Source organism: Salmo trutta, chromosome 26 (assembly GCF_901001165.1).
Source record: "Salmo trutta chromosome 26, fSalTru1.1, whole genome shotgun sequence".
In the NCBI taxonomy this organism is placed as follows: Eukaryota; Metazoa; Chordata; class Actinopteri; order Salmoniformes; family Salmonidae; genus Salmo; species Salmo trutta.
Genome location: NC_042982.1, coordinates 8,430,798 through 8,455,233, shown reverse-complemented (window position 1 = coordinate 8,455,233; position 24,436 = coordinate 8,430,798). Strand labels below are relative to the sequence as shown.

The window sequence follows — 24,436 nt, the reverse complement described above, 5'->3', positions numbered from 1 at the left end:
TATGATGAATTTCAAAAGCAGCCATTTTGATTTGTAGACCAACACCACATACTGCACATTGTCGTCTTGTTAGATGTTTGCCACTGCAGCAAGCAGATGGGTATGCTGGATGACTCTATGCATGTGGTCAGGACTCTGTTTCAAAGGATTGCATTAACACTTTTTACATCAATACTTCATTGTAGATCATGCGCGCCGGCCGTGGTTGTCTCTGGATAATGCATTACATAACAATGTCTTCGATGGGAGATATGCATCATATGATGACTTTCTCCAACAGTGCACCTAAAGGGCCAATCTGGAGTTGCTACATGCATTTTTGGACTGTTAAAAGTAATAATTTATAACTGTTGATTCTTGAAGAATACGCCATCAGAATACTCCGATGTTTTTAAACATGGTCAATGTAAAGTAAATGTATGCAAACACTGTATATCTTCAAAACATGGTTAAAGCCATCATTTTGATCTCATGGATGTTCAGTCCTTATATTTCTCAAGCCCCATCCCTCATCTGTTTACCAAAACAAGTAGCAGTGACTGCTTGGTTATTGTTTGAAATGCGGATCGGCCCTTTAATCTCAAAATCGATCTCATCTATAGCACCCTTGAGCTAACCATTTTGCTGCATAGTGTGTTATGTTCCGTTGAAAATTATATACAGAGGATAAGAGGAATGACTATATTTTCAAAAATTGATTGCTTGCTGTAATAATGACTTATTTCACCATATCTTTGTCCTAAATTACCCACTTGTATTTGTGTTTGCCATTTTATCCTGTTAAAATAGACTGTAAAATAGCAGCTCAAAAATACTGTTTTAATGCACTTACACAAAGGCTGTGTGAAAGCAGTGGAGCTATCAAAATGCTTTTCCTATTAAAAAAGTAGTGCCTGTTTACGTAACCTCCACATTTGGATTGATTGTGTTTCTAGCTTCCCAGGGGTTCCTGCATGCTAATTGTCATGTTGAGAGGGTTACAAAATCCACCATTTCCACTAGTCATGGTTCCCTCCCCTCTACAATGTGGGCACCCTTAGCAACAGTCCAGAGAGGGCAGTGACAGGTCAAGAGAGCCCTCTACAGGCAAAAGGGAGAATAAGCACACGTTTCTGTGTAAAATCTGAATCTGAAAGAGCTCCAGCCTTTAAGAACATACCCGGAATCTTAACTCCTGATAGGCTAATACTGTAGAGATATGCATTGTCAAACTGAAATGGTTAATATGGGAAAGCCATACCTTTGCCTATGAGAAGCTAGGTATGTATTTGATCATATGATTGTACATAAGTTAATTGAGCTATTTGGACATTACAGAGATTGTCTCTTCAATACATGTAGAATATGTATATTTAATTCAAATGAATAAAAAGTGTGTTTAGGAGGTGATATAAGTAATAACATGTATACTCCATTTATAATCCATAAATACTTTCTTCCAAATATTTGGAGAAAACAGTGTGGGCAAGTTAATCAATTGGCAAATATATGCTAGAATAAATGTATTTGTTGCTTCAATGGTCCCCCAGAGACATTTTCACTTGAAGTTTATATAGACCAGTGCAGATGTAGAATCACACATTATAAACAGTATTAACATTGTCACAATACACAACAACATAACCCTTTGCTGAATCACATTGAGTCTGAGATCTGGTTGGTATGTGGAAAAATGTCCACCTGTAAGCTATGGGTGACTTGTTTGCAATGGAATTCATAATGCACAAAATAAATAAATAAAAATGCTAAACATGGCAAGAAGTCAAAGAGCCACTAACACACCTTTAAAGATGGATGAATTTATATATATCATGCATTAAAAACCTCATTCATTTTCTTTGCATATTTGTTTAAAAAAAAAAATCTATTTACCAGTGTGATGGCATTGGTGAGACGGCATATCTCGGAGGAATTGTGCTAGGAGCCACACTGCTCATTAGCAATCCTCCTATCTGATTCCCATGCACTTTTCTGTGCCCTGCAAAGTGCCAGTAATGGAATTTAAATTAGTTTCCCAGCTGAATTAATTTACCAGCGATGAATGCACACTTCTGAAGGCAGCATTTGCAGGCGGAGGTTGGGAACTAGGGTTGCCAAGGGAGTGTAATTTACTGGTTTACTTTAGAAGTTTACCAGAACTTCCAGGATTTTGGTATCTTTCAAGGATTTTATGTAATCTATCAAACTACATCTAGTGGCACTTTTAGGTACTTCAAATTATCACAGGCGTCTGTGCCCTCTAACTGGCCTTATCATATGTCAAATATATTAAATAATGAATAAGATGATATATATAAAATAGAATTACAAACATTATCCTAAATATAAACCATCAACCTACTGAATATCATTGGTGTTTAATATGAGGGTTTCAGTATGAAAAATCCTATATATATATATATATATATACACTGCTCAAAAAAATAAAGGGAACACTTAAACAACACAATGTAACTCCAAGTCAATCACACTTCTGTGAAATCAAACTGTCCACTTAGGAAGCAACACTGATTGACAATAAATTTCACATGCTGTTGTGCAAATGGAATAGACAACAGGTGGAAATTATAGGCAATTAGCAAGACACCCCCAATAAAGGAGTGGTTCTGCAGGTGGGGACCACAGACCACTTCTCAGTTCCTATGCTTCCTGGCTGATGTTTTGGTCACTTTTGAATGCTGGCGGTGCTTTCACTCTAGTGGTAGCATGAGACAGAGTCTACAACCCACACAAGTGGCTCAGGTAGTGCAGCTCATCCAGGATGGCACATCAATGCGAGCTGTGGCAAGAAGGTTCGCTGTGTCTGTCAGCGTAGTGTCCAGAGCATGGAGGCGCTACCAGGAGACAGGCCAGTACATCAGGAGACGTGGAGGAGGCCGTAGGAGGGCAACAACCCAGCAGCAGGACCGCTACCTCCGCCTTTGTGCAAGGAGGAGCAGAAGAAGCACTGCCAGAGCCCTGCAAAATGACCTCCAGCAGGCCACAAATGTGCATGTGTCTGCTCAAACGGTCAGAAACAGACTCCATGAGGGTGGTATGAGGGCCCGATGTCCACAGGTGGGGGTTGTGCTTACAGCCCAACACCATGCAGGACGTTTGGCATTTGCCAGAGAACACCAAGATTGGCAAATTCGCCACTGGCGCCCTGTGCTCTTCACAGATGAAAGCAGGTTCACACTGAGCACATGTGACAGACGTGACAGAGTCTGGAGACACCGTGGAGAACGTTCTGCTGCCTGCAACATCCTCCAGCATGACCGGTTTGGCGGTGGGTCAGTCATGGTGTGGGGTGGCATTTCTTTGGGGGGCCGCACAGCCCTCCATGTGCTCGCCAGAGGTAGCCTGACTGCCATTAGGTACCGAGATGAGATCCTCAGACCCCTTGTGAGACCATATGCTGGTGCGGTTGGCCCTGGGTTCCTCCTAATGCAAGACAATGCTAGACCTCTTGTGGCTGGAGTGTGTCAGCAGTTCCTGCAAGAGGAAGGCATTGATGCTATGGACTGGCCCGCCCGTTCCCCAGACCTGAATCCAATTGAGCACATCTGGGACATCATGTCTCACTCCATCCACCAATGCCACGTTGCACCACAGACTGTCCAGGAGTTGGCGGATGCTTTAGTCCAGGTCTGGGAGGAGATCCCTCAGGAGACCATCCGCCTCCTCATCAGGAGCATGTCCAGGCGTTGTAGGGAGGTCATACAGGCACGTGGAGGCCACACACACTACTGAGCCTCATTTTGACTTGTTTTAAGGACATTACATCAAAGTTGGATCAGCCTGTAGTGTGGTTTTCCACTTTAATTTTGAGTGTGACTCCAAATCCAGACCTCCATGGGTTGATAAATTGGATTTCCATTGATTATTTTTGTGTGATTGTGTTGTCAGCACATTCAACTATGTAAAGAAAAAAGTATTTAATAAGATTATTTCATTCATTCAGATCTAGGATGTGTTATTTTAGTGTTCCCTTTATTTTTTTGAGCAGTATATATATATATATATATATATATATATATATATACATACATAGGATTTTTCATACTGATATATTTACTCTTATTTTACTGATGTCAATACGTATTTGTTGTCAATGTTTTGGCATCAAACTGGTTGCAGTTGTGAAAAAAGTAAATAGTTCAACGAGTTGCAGAGGTAACTAGAAACTACCTACTAGGAACTCATGGACAATATGGACACAGATACACAACATTAATACTATATATATGAATGCATGTTCTAAAAGTTATTCAAGTATACATTACCAAAGTTACAATAGATTGTCATAGATTTTCTGTTAATTACCAAAATTACATGACACAACATGTGAACAAGTGCATGCGGAGGAGGGCAATTAAATTGGGCAGCTCAAGGAGCGATGTCAAGTTTTTAATCTCACAGATGTCACCAGAAACCATCTCATCAAATTTGTCACAGGCAGTGGCATGCTGCATAAATTATCTATGCCTACTGTCATATGTTAAAGTTTTAGATAATGTTTTATGCAATGCATGATAAGTGTGAGCATATGCATGTGTGTTCGGTAAATATACACACAGTGACCAGTTTATTAGGTGTACCCATCCAGTACAAGGTCGGACCCCTCTTTGCCTCCAGAACAGCCCGATTTCTTTGGGGCATGGAAACATAGGTCCCTTGATACCAATTGAGCTAACATGTGCCAGGAAAACATTCCGCCAGCAACCTGTACCGTTGGTACCAGGCAGGAGTGGGCCATGGACTCATGCTGCTTACGCCAAATCCTGACTCTGCCATCCCCATGACACAACAGGAACCAGGATTCCTGTTTGTGGCCCGCCTGTTAGCTTGCACGATTCTTGCCATTCTCGTTCGAGCTCTCGTCAACAAGCTATTTTCGCCCCTACAGGTCTGCCACTGACTGGATGTTTTTGTTTGTCGCACCATTCTCGGTAAACCCTTGACACTGTCATGCATGAAAAGCCCAGGAGGCCGACCATTTCTGAGATACTGGATCCGGCGCCCTGGCACCGACGATCATTCCACGCTCAAAGTCGCTTAGGTCACTCGTTTTGCCCATTCTAACGTTCAATCAAACTGTCACTGAATGCCTCGATGTCCGTCCGCCTGCTTTATATAGCAAGCCATGGCCACATGACTCACTGTCTGTAGGAGCTAACCATTTTCGTGAATGGGGTGGTGTAACAAATAAACTGGCCACTGAGTGTACAGTACATAGGACATATGTGTGTCTCTCCTCACATGGAATGTGACGGTGTTACATGTATCACACTGCACATTCTATATTTGACTCAGTGTCCAGTGGGCCCCCATAGCGGTCTACAGACGACAGACATGCTGGATTCTGTATCATGATGGAGTTGCGAGTCTATGGATTGAGCTACATGGATTGTGTTCTTGCTGTCATTGGGAAAACAAACAGAAGGAGATCATATTTTCTGTAATAGTAGTAAGACTCAACAGTCAGTCATCTGGCAAATTCCACACAATTCTGACTTTCATTCACATATGATCTGATAATGTGTCAGGTATATGCATGAGGTAGGGTAAACAACACTAGTGTTATTGGTTTCTACAGAGGGCCAGTCTATGTTGACTTCAATGTGGTGAGACCCACACAGACACGGTAAGACTGAGTTTTACTTTCTTTTGAGGGGAAATGTCTAATCCAATGTTAATAATTAGATATGGAGGTAATGTTTTGTTAGAACTAGCTGATAGGTTACACTCCAAAGAAAAGTCATTGGAAAGGGCTGTCTGGTATTATTCATTAACCAAATATTGATACTTCATTTGTACTTTCGTTCATGTCTCTAAGGAAAAAAGAACAAGCAGGTAAATTTGTGTGCGAGGTTGTGTTTTCATTTTCATCGCAGTAGAAATCTGTCATGATAGAACTGGTAGCTGAAATCGATGGTGAACCGTCAACACATATTTGAGGCAATTACTGTTGTGCAAACACATGCTCTAAGTTATCGATACAACCAGTTCACAATTTATGGAGCAGCCAAGTTCTGCATCTCCCTAACATGATTGAATATAACTTTGGGCTTACCCTTCATTGAACTGCAGGACAACATTAAACATTTATTGAAAAGCTGTCTTAATGTTTATGATTATGTTAATTCCGCTCATTATATTTTGCTAATTTACTCTGTGTGACTTTGGCCAGTGTCGGAAAGTGCTGCATTTTAGCCCTTGCACATTATCGTTGAATAACCAATAAAAAATCTTTAAAGCAGCATCTATAATAGATTTTATTGAAATGACAAAATTATTGGAAAAAAAATCTGCCCGCATTTTATTGACATTGTAGAATAAGAACTAATCCGTAACTTACTGGTAATTGGAGTTTATATCGGTTGCAGTGATCACGAATCAAAATTGTTCCTTCTTATACCGTAGGAATGTTATAACCTGTTTTATTCCCTCGGTATGGACAGAAAGTATTGGAACGATAGACAAATGGGCGGAGAAGCTAAGTGGAAAGTTCGTACATGTATCTGACGTGTTTAGTGATACAGCTAATATCAGCTTTTATTGGATTGCAATCTCTACCTCTACACCGGTTAAACAAAAAAGGTACCCTGTTGAATGATGTCTGTGCATATGGCCTGTCCAGAGCATTTATCAAGGTGGCACCTCCGGCCACTGTAGGTCTGTTCTCCCAGTACCCCAGCCGCACTGAAACTCTACTGAAAAAGAGCAAGAGTAAGTTTCAACACTTAGGTTGACTTCACGTGACTTTATTTTTTATTTTTTGTTCTGACAATCTAATTATGTTACTCTTTCTACATTCGCAGTTTACATGAACAGAGAGGCAGAGTGGAGAGAACAGAAGCATAAGTTGAAGCGCCCTCCTCCAGCGTGGATTAGCTACTTGGCCCTCCTCTCCATCATCTTATTCTGTCCTGTGTGGAGGGAGGGTGAGGTGGATTTTTGTGCGCTTCAGGGCCTGGCATTTGCAGGCGGTGATAAACTCTGGGCTGGGTTGGTGATCCGCCTCAAGGCCATCCAGGAGGACTTTGGAAAACTTCCCCTGGGCCTCTATAGAGCCACCCAGCATCCCTACCCAAAGAAAGGCACACGCGAAGATGATAAGGTCAATTGGAAAGCCATAAAGCTCCTCTGCCTCCCCGTCTGGGTTGTAGTCCTTGCCACTCTATTGTTTTGCATTGGAGAACGCATCATGCTGGAATCGATGGCCATAGCAATACTGGGGTACTCCCGCAGTCTTCACCCTGACGACTATTCGGCAGACATCGAAGCATCTGCTCTACACCATGGGCAGCAGTATCCAGCACCAGATGAACAGCTCGGCCGTCAGCGACCAGATGGGCTTCATGAACAAGGTGAGGAAGGAGGTGGGCGTTATGGTGGACTTCATCCACTTCATGGAGGTGTTCGAGAGGAGGAGGATCCGTGTGGTGCTGGAGATCACCCACCTGGACCGCTGCGGCACAGGTGGGTGATCCGCACCCTGGAGGCTACGAACATTCTGCTGGCAGGGGAGAATGTCCCGTTCGTGTCCATCCTAGCTGTGGACCCCAGACTGGTGGTGGGTTGTGGTGGTGGGCTGACATCCAGTCGGTACAATTATTATAAAACGTTTTTGTATTTTACTCCCTTTTTTCTCCCAATTTCAATTACAATCTTGTCTCATCGCTGCAACTCCCCAACGGGCTCGGGAGAGGCGAAGGTCGAGTCATGCATCCTCCAAAACATGACCCTCCAAACCGCACTCCTTAACACCTGCCCGCTTAACCCAGAAGCCAGCTGTATCAACGTGTCGGAAGAAACACCGTTCAACTGACGACCGGAGTCAGCCTGCAGGCGCCCAGCCCACCACAAGGAGTCGCTAGAGCGCGATGAGCCAAGTAAAGCCCCACCAGACAAACCCTCCGCTAACCCGGACGACGCTGGGCCAATTGTGCGTCACCCTATGGGACTCCCAGTCACGGCCGGTTGTGACACAGCCTGGGATCGAACCTGGGTCTGTAGTACTGAGATGCAGTGCCTTAGACCTCTGTGCCACTCGATGCCGCATACAGCTTTCTAAACAGGGTGGTCACCCTGCCTTTCTCAGTGCCTGAGATGTCCCCTGACTCCAAATGCAGAGCTTTTAAAACCTTCACTGACAGCCATCTAGTCTGACTGGTGGAAAGTTATTAAGAGAGGAAAACACAGAGCTGGGAAGTTCTCTGCATTTGAAAAAGGCAGGCTTGATGACAACCTTGTGCCGTTCATTGGAAAGGGTCAAAGCGAGACAGAGACACTAGAAAAAGGCGTCCGTTGGGAGATCTGGGCCAAGAAAGTCAAGGCGCTAACAAATGAGGCATTACACGCCATGTATACCAAATGCAACCCTCTTCATGTTTATCTTATGTGCATATGAGAAGGATAATAAACTCTGTAGGGGTGAGTCATCGTCATGGATGCGATGAATTACGGGAGCCTCTCCAAAGCTAAAGACCTTGCTGCCTGGGTGGTGATTGCCAACCTTTGGCCCTGCCGTCTGAGCTGGATCCTGCAATGCTCAGAGGACCACCAGCAGAGGGCTGACATTGATGACGGTGATGGTGATATCATCCAGGCCAAGACCTTATGGGAGGTGTTCAGTGAGACCAGTCTGGAGCCCCACATGCTCAGAGATCATCTGTTTCCAGTTTACTCTGAAGGATGTTGATCAGCTCAGACTGTGTACAGTCAACCTGGACCAATCCATTAAAGTAAAACTGGCTTGGGTTAGAGCAGGAGCCAGCCTGAGAGACAGGGCCAAGTCAAAGCCATCTGCGGATTGGAACAGTAATCAGTATGAGCACAGAGGACATCTGCAAAGAGGTACGTTAAAAATAAGAATCTTTATGCTGTTAGAATTATTTTATGATATAGGCTAGTATATCATGGAGGTCAGTATACAGTATCATGCATAGATCATTATTATGGTATTTACATAACTCATTTAGCTAAGTCCATCAGTGTATAAAATGAATTTTGAATCAGACAGATCAGTAACAACAGAACCCAATGCACCCGTAAAATAATTGTTTGACAGTTTCCCTCAGTCTGCTGCTATTGTGTACTTGTTAACATGCAAAAATGGCAAGTCAGTGACCTTGAAATGTTCTGTTTCAGGAGCGATGTGTGCTAATAGCGCTCAGCTCACAAGCGTGGCATTCATAGCAGCAGACTGCATACCGTACAGTCCCTTGCGAGCAATCATAAATGGTGTTTCTTCCTACACGCCATAACCTTTTCAAAATACACTCACCTGCCAGTTTATTAGGTACATCGTTCCTACAGACAGTGAGTCATATGGCCGTGGCTTGCTATATAAGGCAAGCTGACAGGCATCGAGGCATTCAGATACTGTTAGAAAGGCCTAAGCGACTTTAAGCGTGGTATGATCGTCGATGCCAAGCGCACCGGACCGAGTATCTCAGAAACGGACGCCCCACTGGGCTTTTTACGCAAGACAATGTCTAGGGTTTACCGATAATGGTGCGGAGGAAAAAAAAACTGTGGCAGTCCTGTGGGCGAAACAGCTCGTCGAAGGAGAATGGCAAGAATCGTGCAAGCTAACAGGCGGGCCACAAATAGACAAATAACGGCGATGTACAACAGTGGTGTGCAGAACGAAATCTCGGAATGCCCAACTCGCCATTCCTTGTCACGGATGGGCTATTGCAGCAGATGACCACACCGGGTTCCACTCCTATCAGCTAAAAACAAGAAGCGGCTCCAGTGGGCACGTGATCACTAACACTGGGCAATTGAAGAGTGGAAAAACGTTGTCTGGAACATGACAGCGAGTTCAGAATACTTGAATGGCCTGCGCAGTCGGCAGACTTCAACCCAATAGAGCATCTTTGGGATGAGATGGGATGGGCTGTTTGCAGAATGAATGTACCACCATCCAATCAGCAGCAACTGCGTGATGCCATCACGTCAGCATGGACCAACATCCCGGTGGAACATTTCAGCTAAAAACAAGAAGTAGCTCCAGCGAGGACGCGACCACCAACACTGGACAATTGAGGAGTGGAAAAACATTGCCTGGACCAACAAATCCCAGTTCCCGTTGCATCATGTTGATGGCAGCCAGGATTTGGCATCAGCAGCACGAGTCCATGACCCCATCCTGCCTCGTGTCAATGCTACAGGCTGGTGGCTGTGGTGTAATGGTGTGGGAAATGTTTTTATGGCACACAATTGGTCCCTTGATACCAACTGAGCAACGTTTCCATTCCCCAAAAACTTCTGTCTGTTCTTGAGGCAAAGTGGGGTCCGACCCGGTACTAGATAGGTGTACCTAATAAACTGGCCGATAAGTGTATATATCACTGTGTCACACAATGTCATGTCTGCATTGTTCTCTAGATGGAAAAGTTGAACCTGCCAATGAAATACCAACAGCTGCTGACAGGGTGTTAACTCGATGGAGCATCTCTAGTTTATTGGAGCAGCAGTGAGATCTAGCTAGCTACATTTGCTCTGACTTGCCAGCTAACTAGCGATTAGCATTAGTTGCAAACACGATTTAGCTTAACTTGCTAAGAAAATACTAACTAGCTGTTTGTAGATGTAAGAAACACAAACTAATATTGTAATTATAGAACGCACTTGGATTTATATTAAGATCAAAGTGGAAACAACATCATTGTCATCAACATTGTTGCATGTGCTGCATTGACCATGCAGACTGAACGAAAGTGTCTCGTGGTCAAGCAACAACAAATGCGCTCCTTGAGTGGCAGGGGATGGGACTAGGTCTGTGTGGAAAGCGGCATGGAAAGAGAGAGAAAATGGACGTTACACACAGCATATCACATTTAACAAGCCAAACATTAAAATACTGTTATAGAAGGTAAAGTAAAAACCCAAACCGGTATATAGTAAAATACGGTATACCGCCCAGCCCTAGTGCGATCAGACATGCCCTTCAGACGATCTTGGGAGAATGGATCACTTTCAGTTCGCACTTCCTGGGTGCCATGCCAAATGCTCAGTCTCACCCGACATGTCAGTGATTGCAAAAATAATGGCTAATCAAACCCTCCGGAATCCCATTGGATAAAAAAATGATCTAGAATTCAATGATGTCATTATTTTGTTAATAAATGGGGATTCTGTAGTTTCTTCAACTCTAGGCCTACGCAAAAATGACCACAGCGGTCGCATCCCTTGCAGTGCCTTGCTGACACCACAAGAGTGGGCTGTGCACTAGGCCTACACAAGGTTTGGTGCAGTGGAAAAGACAGTGATTGACAAGACATCTCATGTGGTTGTGAATGTGAACAGCTAAATACTTGAACGTATGATCGAGAGCAATAAGCATCCTTTATGACCAACTACAATGAATAAGCTATCTGAATAACAAAGAGCAGTAATAGTATAATGGCATGCATCATTTATTCACCTAATGCAAGTGCCTTTTACAAATAACGATACTCCAAGTCTATTGTTTAGCTTACATAATACATATGAAACAATGAATGAGGAACATCACTGTCCGAGAATAGGGGTAGTGGGAGAGGAGGGGATGGTAATATCGGGGAATAGATAACAGCTGGTGATAATGTCTATTTTCTCTGAGACGGACTTGAGGTCCTCCAGAATGAGTCGGATGCTGTGGGAGGCGTTGATGATGCCGTTCTGGGAGCTGTTTAGGTGGGTTGTGGCCATGCGTATCTCCTTTGTGGCATTACCATACACCTGTTTGATGGTGTGGGACACATCCGAGCACAGACGTGCATTGCTCTCCTGTAATTTCAGCTGGAGTAAAGTGTTGTAGTAGAGCCCACTGTGTTCAGGCCTAGACACAACCAACTCCTCTACCACGGACTGAATGTCAGGGTTATCTCTGATCACAAGCAGGGGAGTTAAGTCCTTGTGTAATATTTGTGGGTTTTCAGAGCTTGCAGGAATGACACATTTCCGTACTTTCTCAACCTCCCCCTCGCTGTCAGTCTCAGATGCTTCCCCTGGTACCTTTTGCCCTCCGGCAGTTGAATGTGGAGAGAGGGAAGTGATGTATACCTCATCATCTGAGTCGGTTTCTGACGCCTCGCCTTGCACTACTATCTGGTATTTTTCACTTGCCATTCCACACCACCTAAATACACAAGATAATTGTGAACGCCAACAGTAGAAAATATAATATTTTATGGAGAGGCATAGTTTAATGGAACAGTGAAGCATGTTCTGATGGTATGCATTGTTTAATGGAACTGTTGCATCATCAGATGATGCCTGGCTGCCCATCGGAATGTGCCTCCCCCCAAATTTGGTCACTAGCCCAAATATTTTTTTTGTGCGAGATAATAACCATTGAAATGCGCCCCCCGTTTAATCATGTTATCAAATGTAACTATTTGGCTTGTTATGTTAATCAATCTACATTAAATCAATTCATCAATGTCAATATAGATAGCTAGCCTGCTATTATTCGAAAAATGTATGTAAAACAAATAATCATACCTCCAGTCCTGCAAAAAAAAGAATCACATGAGCACCCGGAAGTCGGTCAAAACACTCACTCACTAGGGTTGACCCAAACTAAGTACTGCACAAATTCGCTAATCATTACAACTAGATGTCTGTTAAATCCGACTAAATTGAACATTTAGATGATGTGTAGATCTAAGTATCTGTGCAGCTCCTCACAAAGACTAACCCTCGTGAGAATGCAGTACGATTCTTGACCAATCAGAGTAGAGACCAAACGACATGTGACATTTGGAACGTCAGCCATACGCAGTCATTGGCCGTGTTCGAGAACATCAAAACCGTAATGTATCATGGGTAAATGGTGAATGAGTGATTGATCTACAAATAACAATGAGTCGTTATTTATGACGGACGGTGATTTGTAGATCAATCATTCGGCAGTCTCCTCCACTGTCGGCTGCAATGTCGAACAAGCCTATTGATGTCAACAAACTCCATATGATCGTGCGACGCAAGCAAGCTTCCTCGACGCAGCGTAAAATATTTTGTGATGAAGGTATGAAGTGTAATCTGTAGCAGTTACAGTAAGCGCTATTTTATGGTTATTAAATTAGAGCAATAGTTTGTGCATGAAAAAAAGGACCGATGCACTAAGACATTGCCGCAGTGTTTTGTAAGAAATTACATTCTTCATCGTCAGCATTCGCCGTCACGGCCACTGCAACCCAGCTATGGTCACTGTCAGCAGCCAGTGGTAGCTGGTTTGGTTGTCAGTTGTCAGACTGTTGATGACTAGTTATGAGTCTCTGACTGTATGGTGTGTGATGTAGTTGTCTGTAATTTTCACTATCAGTTTTATTTTAAGTTCTTCCCTGTACCAAAAGGGAAAGGCTATTGCATATGTATTTTTGTCGCTGTAGAGACAGCGTTATGTTCCTGCATGTCTGTATAAATTCACATTGCCCACAAACTAACATTACTCAGCTCACCATGTCTCATCTGAGTGGAATTTACGTGGGAAAGTCGTGATTTGTTGTTGGGTGAACTTCAAATGGACTGGAGAAGAAACTGTCACTATACTCTTGTGTGAATGTTGTAATGAACATCTCTGGATTGGTTTATGTCACAATGTATTTCTGTCATTTATATCCACTATCATCCACTAGCATCCAAAAGAGGATGCTGTCGTGACTCTCATATATTCTTCCATAATGAGGTTTCATATACCTTTGATTTAAAAAAGAAAAAGAAAAACAACACCGGTGTTCCTGTCTTGAATACTAGCTTATTATAATGCAACTTGAATGCTGCTCTTTGATGCATATTGCTACAGCATTTTATTTCAGTAGAAAGTCTAACATTTATTTCAGGCCATTTTATTATAATCATTCGGCTATCCCTCAGTCTACCTCTAATGTACAGAAATTACATTAGCCTACATTATGGTGTAGTACTTCAACCTTTTTCCATGTGTTCTTGTTTACTTCCAACCAGGAGGAGCCCAGGGGGCTGCTACCAGAGCAGGTACACCCAGTGAGAGGAGGGAGAGACCATGGACCTGAGTGAGAGGAGGCCCAACAAGTGGTGGACAGAGTCGGACACCTTCGCCATGCTGGCCCTCATCGAGCAGCTGGACCTGGTGCATGAGCTGGATAAGAAGCGTCAGCGCAATGACTCACACTTCCGCCGCCTGCGCTACAGCCTGGCCAAACGGGACATCCACTTCACTGTCAACCAGATACGCAACCGCTGGAAGAGCCTCAAGCACAAGTACCGCAAGATCAAGATGGCAGGATACCGTAGCGCCTCTGCACGCCTGGCCACCATCGAGTCGTTCCGTTACTTTCGTATGCTGGACCGCATGCTGGCCAGGAGGGCCCGGGTGGGGGCCCCAGTGCAAGGCATTGCAGATGGACACAATATGGTGGTGTTGACCCCTTCAGACCTGGAGGATCATACTGACGGTAGTACTTTCTGGCTTTAGGATTATTATACATTTATTATTTCACATTAAATAATTGTAAAGAAGTGTATGCTTTGCGTTGGCCTGCTCTGCTCACTCTTCTTCTCAGGTGATGTTGCTCAGCCCGAATCTGTGGCCCCTTGGCAGGACAGCCTGGCTCCAGCTCTAGAGGGAGAAGGGGACGAGACTAATGCCATCCCAATAGAGGCCAACGTCAGCACTCCGGGCTGGGCCTTGAAGTCAGACGAGATAATGACTTTGGGTCTGTCTGGAGAGTATCTTTACCCAGTGAAGAGTGAGCCACATTCAGTACCCTCTTTACATGATGGTGAGGGAGCTAGGGACCCCACTGGCTGCAGTCCAGAAGAACAAACTGGTGAGTGCTTTTATAATTGAGTGGCTACATGACCATCTATATTCTATGTAATTAATGTGTTCTTTTTAACTAATATCATGTTATTCATCTGTTGGAATTTTACTTTGTATTTATCAATTGTTTAAAGCTTTGGATAATAGATATTACAGCGATAACCTAAAACAAATACAAGTTGTCCTGCTGTTCATTTCTCCACAGGCACTTGTGAGGACACCAGCACCCTGATCCTCCAGCAGCTCAACATCCTGAACCATCAGCTAGGGGAACAGCTCGCTGAGCAAAGGGCCTTCCACTGCAGCATGCTGGGTATGATGGACCGACAGATAGAGGTCCTGGAGCAGCTCTCCAACTTCTCCACAGGCCGCCAGGTCAAGACCGAACCCGATGACAGTAACACTCCTATCAGCCAGCAGGTCCACAACTCCCTGGTGCGCATCTTGAGAGGAGTGGAACAGGTCCAAACCCAAGGACACCAGCCGTGCTCATGCAAGGCCTACCCCTCACAGCCTACATCTCCCTCCTGGACAGTCTCTCTGTTGGAGGTCCACAAAGAATCACCCTCCAGGGATGGGAACTCAACTAGTGACACATCCGACCCTCAGCCCTCAGACCATGGGCGTCCTGAACCTCAAGGACCATCCCCCTCAGAGCAGCTTCCCACTTCCCCACAGAAAGGTGTTTTGCTTAACGGACTCTCAAACAAGTGCCAGCACAACTGAGTGCTCTTGAAGCTTCATTCTGACAAAAGAGAGCATACACTCTTAGAAAAAAGGGTTCCAAAAGGGTACTTCACTTGTCCCCATAGGAAAACCCTTTTAGGATCCAGGTAGAATCCTTTTTGGTTGCAGGTAAAACACATTTGTGTTCCATGTAGAACCCTCTGTGAAAAGGGTTCTACATGGAACCTAAAAAGGTTTCTACTTGAAACCAAAAAGGGTTCTTCAAAGGGTTATCCTATGGGGACAGCCGAAGAATTGTTTCCGGTTCGAGATATAACCTTTTTTTTTTCTAAGAGTGTTGAATAAAAAAATATGGGTGCTTACATTTATGAGGGACTTGCCATTTTGAGAATGTATTGTAAAAAACAAACAAAAAAAAAGTGCTACTTTGTATTTTATTCCAACTTCTCTCTTCAGTTTAATTTTGTCATGTCCAAATGTGAATAATCTGATGTTTTAATCAGATATATTTTAAAGTCTACAATCTAGAGAATTTTGACAAACCTTAGCGCAGAGGTTTATTTATTCTAGTCTAGAAGAGAGATTCCAATTCGCCAGCAATCATCCACTGAAACTTGCTAGATTCCCCAAATTATGTTTAAATTTATGTTTTCTTAACTCATACACATTTATGTGGAAGCTGGTCAAGCAAAGGATTTATCCAAATTTCTCCTCTTTTCTAAATGTTCCCTTTCCTAAACATATTGGATATTTTGGTAACTTAATTTCTACATTGAAGACTTGTTTTAAACAGGGACTTTGTAGAACTCCATTTGCACAGCTGTTTGCATAGTCGTGGATACACATGGCTGCTTTAATTTAGGCCAGTGAATGTGTTTTACTTTGCTTTAGTTTCGCTGAAGATGAGAGGTACTATAGTGTGTAAGTGCAATATGGTAATGAAGTCTACATTTGCAATCTCACAAGAGAGTCATCCAACATCATCACTTAATTTGTGTCTTGGAATTGTATTACTACATCTTGACAGTACTGCAATATGGCATGTTTTGCTTGTAATTTGTTACCTGTCTTAAGCAAGAATTTTGCTTGGACTGTCTGGGAGTGGTCTGAATGGGGAGGGGAAAACTGAAAATTAGCTGTTATTGGCAGAGGTTTGGAATTTGTGCTGCGTTCAGTACATTTTTACGTTCTGGAACGTTCAATTGAATGAAAATGATGCTGTAATGAACGACTAGTCGAAAACGGGGAGGGGTTGGGGAACGCTGTCAACATGGCTAATTTCAGGCAGTCTTTTCAAACAGCTCTTACATTAAAAGCATTATCATGATTTTCACAATTTCACAGTATTATGCCAACCTCATAGTGTGAAAATATATATAAAACACCGGAAAATCACATTTTTGACCTCACTGCGACTTTAAGACAATTTTCCACCTCTCCAAAAGTCATTTTAATACATGATTTCCAGCTTCAATCAGAACTTGTATCAAGTCCATTGATATTGAGTTATTTAGTGTAATGTATGTGATGCACCTTGACATTAAACCTAATCCAAATGAGTACAATAAAAAGAGGCATACTTGTGATGATAGTCTTATTTATGGACTGAAACGTGTCTGAAAATGTCATTGATACTATTGTATTTTTAAAGTGAAGAATTAAACATTCACTGTAATGGAAGGACTGGTTTTATTTATGAATTGCAAATCTCATCAGTAGCTTTAGTCATTTTGGAATTAGAAATTAATGTTGCAATGTACATTGTAGGCCTACTTCAAAAGGAAAATATGATGTACATTTATTTCAAATGCAAGCTTTTTTTGCGGGACAATTATTTGAGCGCCCTTTTTCAGCATCAGACACTCCAAGATCTCCAAACTGTTCTGTAGTATACTCTAATAACTCTAAGCAATACCAGATCCCTGAATACCAATATACTTTTATCATAACATTGAAGCTGTAACAAAAAGTAGCCTAAAATGAGAAGATATTCAATAAAACATGAATTGTGTTTCTTTTTACGTTTTATGTGTTCCCAGACTGAAAATGTGCATCACCTCGCCTATTGCGAACATGTCTCTGTCCTCATATAACCTGTCAAATTAAAAGGACATGCATTGAAATTATGTGATGGTCTTAAAATATGAATAAGGGAATTTCCCATAAACTGGGAAGGGTGTGAGCTGCATGAAGAAACAAACTATTTGCATCCTAGCTGGTATCCTAGCTGGTGACCCTATTAACCAATTCATAGTGTCTGATTGTTTTATCTTCTAAACAAAACATTAAAGAAATTTTTTTAGCATTTTCTCCTGTAATCAGTTATCCAGCTATTTGTCCTTCGGCACGCCTAAGCAAAGTTGTACCTCCTTCGCAGGTTCCGTAGTCAGGAAGTAACGCTTTGTTTACATCGTGAGCAATTTAGCCGAAAGTAACTCAAACCAGAGCTGTAAAATAGGTAATTTGTTGGATTTACATGCGTTAGCAATATGTGATCATATTTATTGCACGTAGATAGCAAATTATATTTGAATTCAGAAGAAACCATTGCCCGCAGTTTCAAGCACTGGCTAACGTTAGCTAGCTAGATGTTCTCCACCAGTGTACCAGGATCATTTAGCTTGCATGTTTTAAACGTTTGTCAGTCAGGTAGAGAACGTTGCCTAGCTTTTCGTATTAAGATTTTTCTTTTATTTCAGACATGGCCGACGACGTACTCTTTGAGTTCCTCCACATGGAGATGGTGTCCCATATTTACAAAGACCAAGCCTCGAGAGGGGAGATGGACAAGGTAGGTTAAGCTCGTAACGTCATTAGACAGCCACCTGACATACCTACTCAACATTGTTTGAAAGCTTGGTCATCATCAAAAGGTGTGTTTGTTGGATCTATTGTTGTCACATCTAGCTATTTGGGGTTTTTCTACACAGGATAGGGCAACTTGTGTGTCCACTCTGGAAGGCATGGGCTTCAGAGTAGGACAAGGGCTTATAGAAAGGTAGGACAACAGTTTTCACTATTGCATATGCCCTGTATTTCAGTTTGACCTAAGTTCCACCTTTAAGTACTTTAGTATCACTTTACCTGATTGAAATGGCAATATATGTAGGCTAACCTTGTGTTTTCCTGACCCCCTCCAGGTTTACGAAAGATTCGCCCAGCTTCAAAGATGACTTGGATGTCATGAAATTCATCTGTAAAGACTTCTGGATAAATGTCTTCAGAAAGCAAATTGACAACCTTAGGACAAACCACCAGGTGTGCCCATGTTTGAAAAATAAAGCCCTTTAGATTAGGAATACAGCTGCTGATGTACCACACTACCTATGGCCTTCCTCCCAAATATTCATGGTGTGTCTTGTTTCTACACAGGGTACTTATGTTTTGCAAGACAACAAGTTTGCGCTGTTGACACAGTTTTCCAACGGGAAGCAGTACCTTGAGGAAGCTCCAAAAGTAAGACATCCAGTTGTTTCTTATTTTACAACAGTGGTCTTAAATCTTGGTTCTGGGGAACCAGGCTGGGAACACATTTGTTCCAGCCCGGCACTAACGCCAGGTTAAACATGATTAGTTAAAGTATGCATGTTAGTACTTGGATGGCAAAAATGCTTGCCACACCCTATTTCGTCCAAGGTATTACTCTAGAATTACTCTAGAATATTCAGCCAAATAGATTGAAATATAGGCCTTCAGTGATTTAACTCGAAAGTAAACGTTCAGCCGTAACTGTTTGGTATGTTTTGCAACAGTATCTGGCATACTCCTGTGGATTGGTGAGAGGAGCTTTGTCTAACTTGGGTATGGACTGCGTGGTGACAGCTGAGGTCTCCCTAATGCCCTCATGTGAGTCTCTTTTATCATCATTTATCATATACCATCATACCACACCAAACATTACCGATACTACAGAGATGTTTCAAATCAGAGAGTATTCAGTGACAGGCACTTCCTGTAAAGGTTGTTAAGCAGTCCAGGGCAGGACTTTGGCTAGCTGAGTGACAAACTCATCCCTTGTTAGTAGGTTTTATCTCACTTCAAAAACATTATCTAGCTTCGAGACAGCTTCTTAAAGAGCTCAATGTGTCTTTATTACGTAGCCGTGAAAGTAACAAAATTACACAATTCCATATTTGTCATAAACAACTTTATTACAAAGGAGTGCTGTACTGAACATGCACAGCTCGGCAACTTCAGACGATCGGGTGTTTCTACGTAGTTAGCTTGGCGGACATGACATGCTAAGCTAGCGTTTCAGTGGTTTCTATTGAAACCGCCGTTAGAGGCACCTCTTTCTATATGGGCCCTCTTTGGATACCGACACTGGTGAGTTCTGAGCAGACTACCTATCAGCTTGGTGCAGAACCTGAAGCACTTCAGTGATTCCTTTTCCATTATAAAAGGAGCTACATGTGATATTTTTGTGGCCATCAAATCTCTTGTCAAATTGACTGAGGCTAAATAATTTGTATAAGTACCACGCTCTAATGGATTGTTATCGGTTAGCGTGCCACTCAGGCCCAGTTAATTTGACAACAAGAGCTGGTCAGTCTTTCGTTGACCAATAAGAAGGTTGCACCATTCAAATGCAATTTTGTGTGGGCCCAATAATTCCACTATTGCTGTAGATACTGTATCTTAAAGACATTTTCTGAAATTACAATGCAAAAATATTCCATGTAGCTTCTTTCATGACAAGGTGCATAATATGTCCATACTTTGTCAGATATTTGTCTTTCTAAGTAATATTACCAACTTTTCTGTTCCCACACAGGTAAATTCCAGGTCGTGATTCAGAAGATTTGAATAGGACCCACCTGTTTAAAAAGTTATGTTCATCTGTGACAATAAAATAATGTGAATGTCAACCTTAAGGTCCTTAAATGTCATTACATTGAAGGTGGTTTACTACATATTATTTTTGTATAACTTTTTTTTCCATTTTTTCCCCTTAGAAAGCAATAATAAATTGTAAAGAATTACACACTTATTTGAGTTTTATAACATACTTTTAAAAAAAAGCTTAATGTAGTCACCGGATATCGATTCCTCTATTTAATTGTCTTTAACAGATTTATTTTGTATCCTAACATCAGTTTCATGTCTTTGTGTATTAACTAGAATTCGTCTTCAGTGTGACACTTGTGAAGGTATTGCAGTTAGTCTGTTGTAGGTATCGTCTCTGTTGTTGAGGGAAACCAAATACGAATTGCATTTTTATTCTCAAATGATTTTCATACTCATCCCATGTCATTTCCTTGGCTCTTTGTTGACTGTATTTGCTATAGAAACAACAAATAGTTGTTGACGAAATAACTATTTTCTGCCACTAGAGGGTAGTCTCTGCAATATACTCTTCTCAACAGCATGCCTGTGAATGGAATTGGAGTGCATTTTCCTTTGAAAAGCGAGCCCAGTTGAACATTATAGCAGTGATAGCCAGCTCTCCAGTTGTCTCTTTCAAACTTTGTGAATCATGTTAATATCTTGAGATATGATCATTCTGCTTTACCCTGCATCAAAAGAAATGCATTTAAGACTGGGATTGAAAATGTTGTTTGTACAAAATAATACTTTAAAGGGGCGATCTGCAGTTACTACATCCATTTTTGGACTTATAAATTAATGATATGTACCTTTTTGATTATTTTTAGAAAATAACTTATAAATGCGTCATGAGCTTAGTTCACCTGTCGTACCCCATCAGAACCCAAAATATAAGCTTGTTTTACTCCAATGTTTGTAAATAAAGTACATTTAAAGAAACACTATATAGCCTCAACATGGTTAAAACTATAATTTGGGATGGTCATTGCTCTGTCTAGGACTTTCAGAGTGGTTACATTTCTCCAACCCATCCCTCAGCTTCTTACCGAAACGGGGCTGGAAAGACGCTTTGTTATTGTTACAACTGCAGATTGCCGCTTTAAAACACTATTTTAAACATATTTGATCAAGTTTGATAATACTTAATGAAACAGGAAGTTACCTCATCTCTTACTGTTCCATGTAAATGTTTTATGGATTGAAATGCCTAATTCTGTTCTGTTTACGATCAGTGCCTCAGGCTCTAGAAAGGCTATGTGTTCAGCTTTCAGCATTTCAAAGGGAAAGCCACCTACAGCCAAAACCTCTTTGTTTTGTATGAAATTGTGCTTCAATACCAACTGGACAGGATTGATCTATTTGGCACAAAACTTTGTAATGGTCAACTGCATATTGTTTTGAAGATCGTGAGAATAAATACAGAGCAGCAGAATTAGGCTAGGTTAGATAAATGCTCTTCCTAGTTTTTACTTGTCCGGGGACATTTAAGAGGAAGGAGGATGTACGTAGGCTATGTGACTGGATTGTGTCCCAGATATCCATTCCCTTGTGATATTTGCTTCATTCATTTCGACATCAAGCAGACTTTTTTTTACGTTACAAATCTATTTGTATTCAACATGGAAACCTCTCCCTACCTCTGATGATAGGTTTTATACCCTTTTCAAAGACCGTGTCCTCTTCCTGATTTTGACATATCAGTCAAGTCAGGTTTATTTGTGCTCTCCTAAAACAAGCTTTTATTTAGACTGCCACGTCCTGTTATTTAATTATCTGTAATATTTTGAGTTTGGCTTTGGTTCTGGTTACCTAGAAAAGTCCTGCCTTGCCCTTTTAAGGAAAGGCATTCTTAGGATAAAAGGATTTATGTCAGTACCTCCAAAACCAAGCCTTGTATTGCTCCCCTCAACATAGCCAAAGGTTGATCATTCTCCTCACATTTACACGTCTTAAATCGCAATATCCAAGCCCAAAGTCACCGGCGCCATCCCTTCGGTTAAAGGCCTTTTTTCCCTTGATGAAAAGAAACAAATACAGAATGCTTTAGCTTTAAACTAAGGTACACAAAAGGTGTGCGTAGTGCAAGACTACCTGGGGTGAGCCATTCACAGGCTCTCTTTGTGGAGAACTTTTACTTTGCCACAGGGAGAAGTAAATAAATGCTCTGAGCCAGAACTCCAGCTGTCTCACTTCTCCTTTCTAAAGCCATAAAAAAGAGGCTGGAGTGAGGTGGTGTCTGCTCCATCACTCTAAAACAGAGAATTAACTATGACCAACTTCAAACACCCCGTCTGGTCTGAATGTATGTTCAAGTAAACATCCTCCACAGTTCCACCTCTTAATTCCCCCCCCCCCCCATTCCTTTCTTTTAGGTCTGATGCAGTTCTCTGTTTTATTTTGGGGGGTTTCGCAAGCATAACCATCTGTGCTGGAGAGCTTTCTTCCCTCAAATGTAATTTTTTTCCCTGTGTGTACCATTTCTGTTATATTTCTACCATATAGAGTTGGTTGTAGTGAATGTATTTCTGTAATTCCAGGAAACCGGTTCAAAGACCTATGCAATTTTTACTACCATGATTGTTGTGCTATAAGTACCTGTACTTTAATAGCTGTATGGTCTTTAAATGTATTTTTTTTTTCTCCAAATAAAGATAATTGTTTGAACTCTTCAATATATTCATCATGTCCACTGTGAAAGAAGTGGCACAATGTCTTGTGATACAGAAGTTAGACTGATTCAACATACAGAAAGCTGGCAGTGAGTCAGATGTAACACACAGTAACACTCTGTTGTCCACATTGCATGGTAATATTTGCAGAATTAACTTTTGTAATGTTTGCAGCACTGATATGTTCAGCAGCACCAAGCTCTCCTTTTCTGACCATGAAAGGGAGTCCTGGGAGAATTGAAATGAAGACATACAAAGAGGAAGGGAAGAGTATTCGAATTGCCCATAAACATTGTGCATGTCATAACATTTACACAACAAAGTCAAAGGGACAGAGACTATCTGGCTGACAGCATAAGGATCCTCTTCCCCAAACTCCAGTAAAATGGTCTCTGTCTCCAGAGCTTGATTGTGCTGGAGCAGTAAGATTGTGGATTAGATTGGGCAGGGAGCCAGCTGCTACCCTGCATAGCGCTACATGGTGTTCCCAGGCCTTCCCTGCATCACAATGTGATCAATAAAGTTACAGGAGGGGAAAAAAGGGGACTCTTTTTGGTTGGACTGATTACGAAAATCTCCTTGTCCCACCACCCCTCCTGCATCTGTCCCCGCCCCCTAGACCCAGCCTGTGGAAAACACTCCTCGTCCTCCTTTTCTCCTTCCTTTCTCCTCCCCCTTCTTCATCAGTAACCTCTTCACACACACTCATTTATCTCTCGAATTTGGAAGATTTAATCTAAGTATGGGAACCAGAGCCCTGAAAACCGTCTGCAGCTGGGGAGTGAATGAGTGAACACAGTACTTCTGACACAAAAGCAGCCCCCCTTCCTATACCCACTGCCCCATAGCTGCTGGCTTTACTGATTTGTGTTGCTGACACAAGTTCTCAAGAATCCACTCTTTACTCATGGCAAAAGAGAGATGCAGAGAAGATTATTTTCTTGCCCATACCTATGTTATTACACATCTCATCGTATTCAGTGTATCTGTATCTAATTGTATTTGTTTGTACTTCTCTCCCAGTCACACAGTACTGACAATAAAAAAAGGAGTTTCAGGTTTATTCAATTAATCAAGTAAATATTTAACAAATACTCATCTATATGAGTTAATATTATTTTTCAATTCAAAATGTTGAAAGCTACTTCAGAGAGACTCATTTTGCAGAGTAGTTTATGGTATGCAGAAAGATTTATGTTCTTCAAACAGCATAACAGTGTTATCCTGTTTGCAGCGTAAAGGGCTATAACCTCCGTCATTGCTCGAGGTTTACCTCAAACTGTTTGACATTTGCGCTCTCCAGATAACTTTCCCCCTATTGTTTCTCCTATAAATCTCCCAGAAGGTTGGAATGAGGGAATGGGTGAGTATGGGGCCCATATCTCCAAGAAAGTAACAATAACTTTTAATTTACCACTCTTTCCTCAGAAGGGAAGATATGATCGTTTCTTTGTGGGTGAGAGAGGAAATC

At 41.9% G+C, this 24,436-nt stretch overlaps 3 protein-coding genes across 5 annotated transcripts; 2 read left to right on the top strand and 1 right to left on the bottom strand.

Moving 5' to 3' along the window:
- The first annotated feature begins 8,681 nt into the window (after positions 1–8,681).
- si:ch211-116o3.5 (myb/SANT-like DNA-binding domain-containing protein) lies at positions 8,682–15,536 on the top strand. 3 transcript variants are annotated; one of them, XM_029714594.1, is made up of 4 exons: positions 8,682–8,841; positions 13,945–14,414; positions 14,523–14,789; positions 14,988–15,536. In XM_029714594.1, the coding sequence occupies exons 2-4, from the start codon at positions 14,003–14,005 to the stop codon at positions 15,506–15,508; spliced, it is 1,200 nt and encodes a 399-aa protein (XP_029570454.1). In that variant the 5' UTR covers positions 8,682–8,841; positions 13,945–14,002; the 3' UTR covers positions 15,509–15,536. The 3 variants fall into 3 exon arrangements, with proteins under 3 accessions (XP_029570454.1, XP_029570452.1, XP_029570453.1); XM_029714592.1 differs by lacking the exon at positions 8,682–8,841 and adding an exon at positions 12,783–13,006; XM_029714593.1 differs by lacking the exon at positions 8,682–8,841 and adding an exon at positions 12,783–13,034.
- Positions 11,391–12,634, bottom strand: LOC115163019 (biogenesis of lysosome-related organelles complex 1 subunit 3). The gene is made up of 2 exons (XM_029714595.1): positions 12,481–12,634; positions 11,391–12,115 (listed from the first exon to the last, which is right to left on the bottom strand). Exon 2 carries the CDS (start codon positions 12,103–12,105, stop codon positions 11,506–11,508), a length of 600 nt encoding a protein of 199 aa, XP_029570455.1. The 5' UTR covers positions 12,106–12,115; positions 12,481–12,634; the 3' UTR covers positions 11,391–11,505.
- A 148-nt stretch (positions 15,537–15,684) lies between the features above and the next one.
- trappc6bl (trafficking protein particle complex subunit 6B, like) lies at positions 15,685–22,968 on the top strand. Its single transcript, XM_029714596.1, has 7 exons — positions 15,685–17,927; positions 18,169–18,260; positions 18,400–18,467; positions 18,610–18,727; positions 18,842–18,925; positions 19,222–19,315; positions 20,244–22,968. Exons 2-7 carry the CDS (start codon positions 18,171–18,173, stop codon positions 20,273–20,275), a joined length of 486 nt encoding a protein of 161 aa, XP_029570456.1. The 5' UTR covers positions 15,685–17,927; positions 18,169–18,170; the 3' UTR covers positions 20,276–22,968.
- Positions 22,969–24,436: the final 1,468 nt, after the last annotated feature.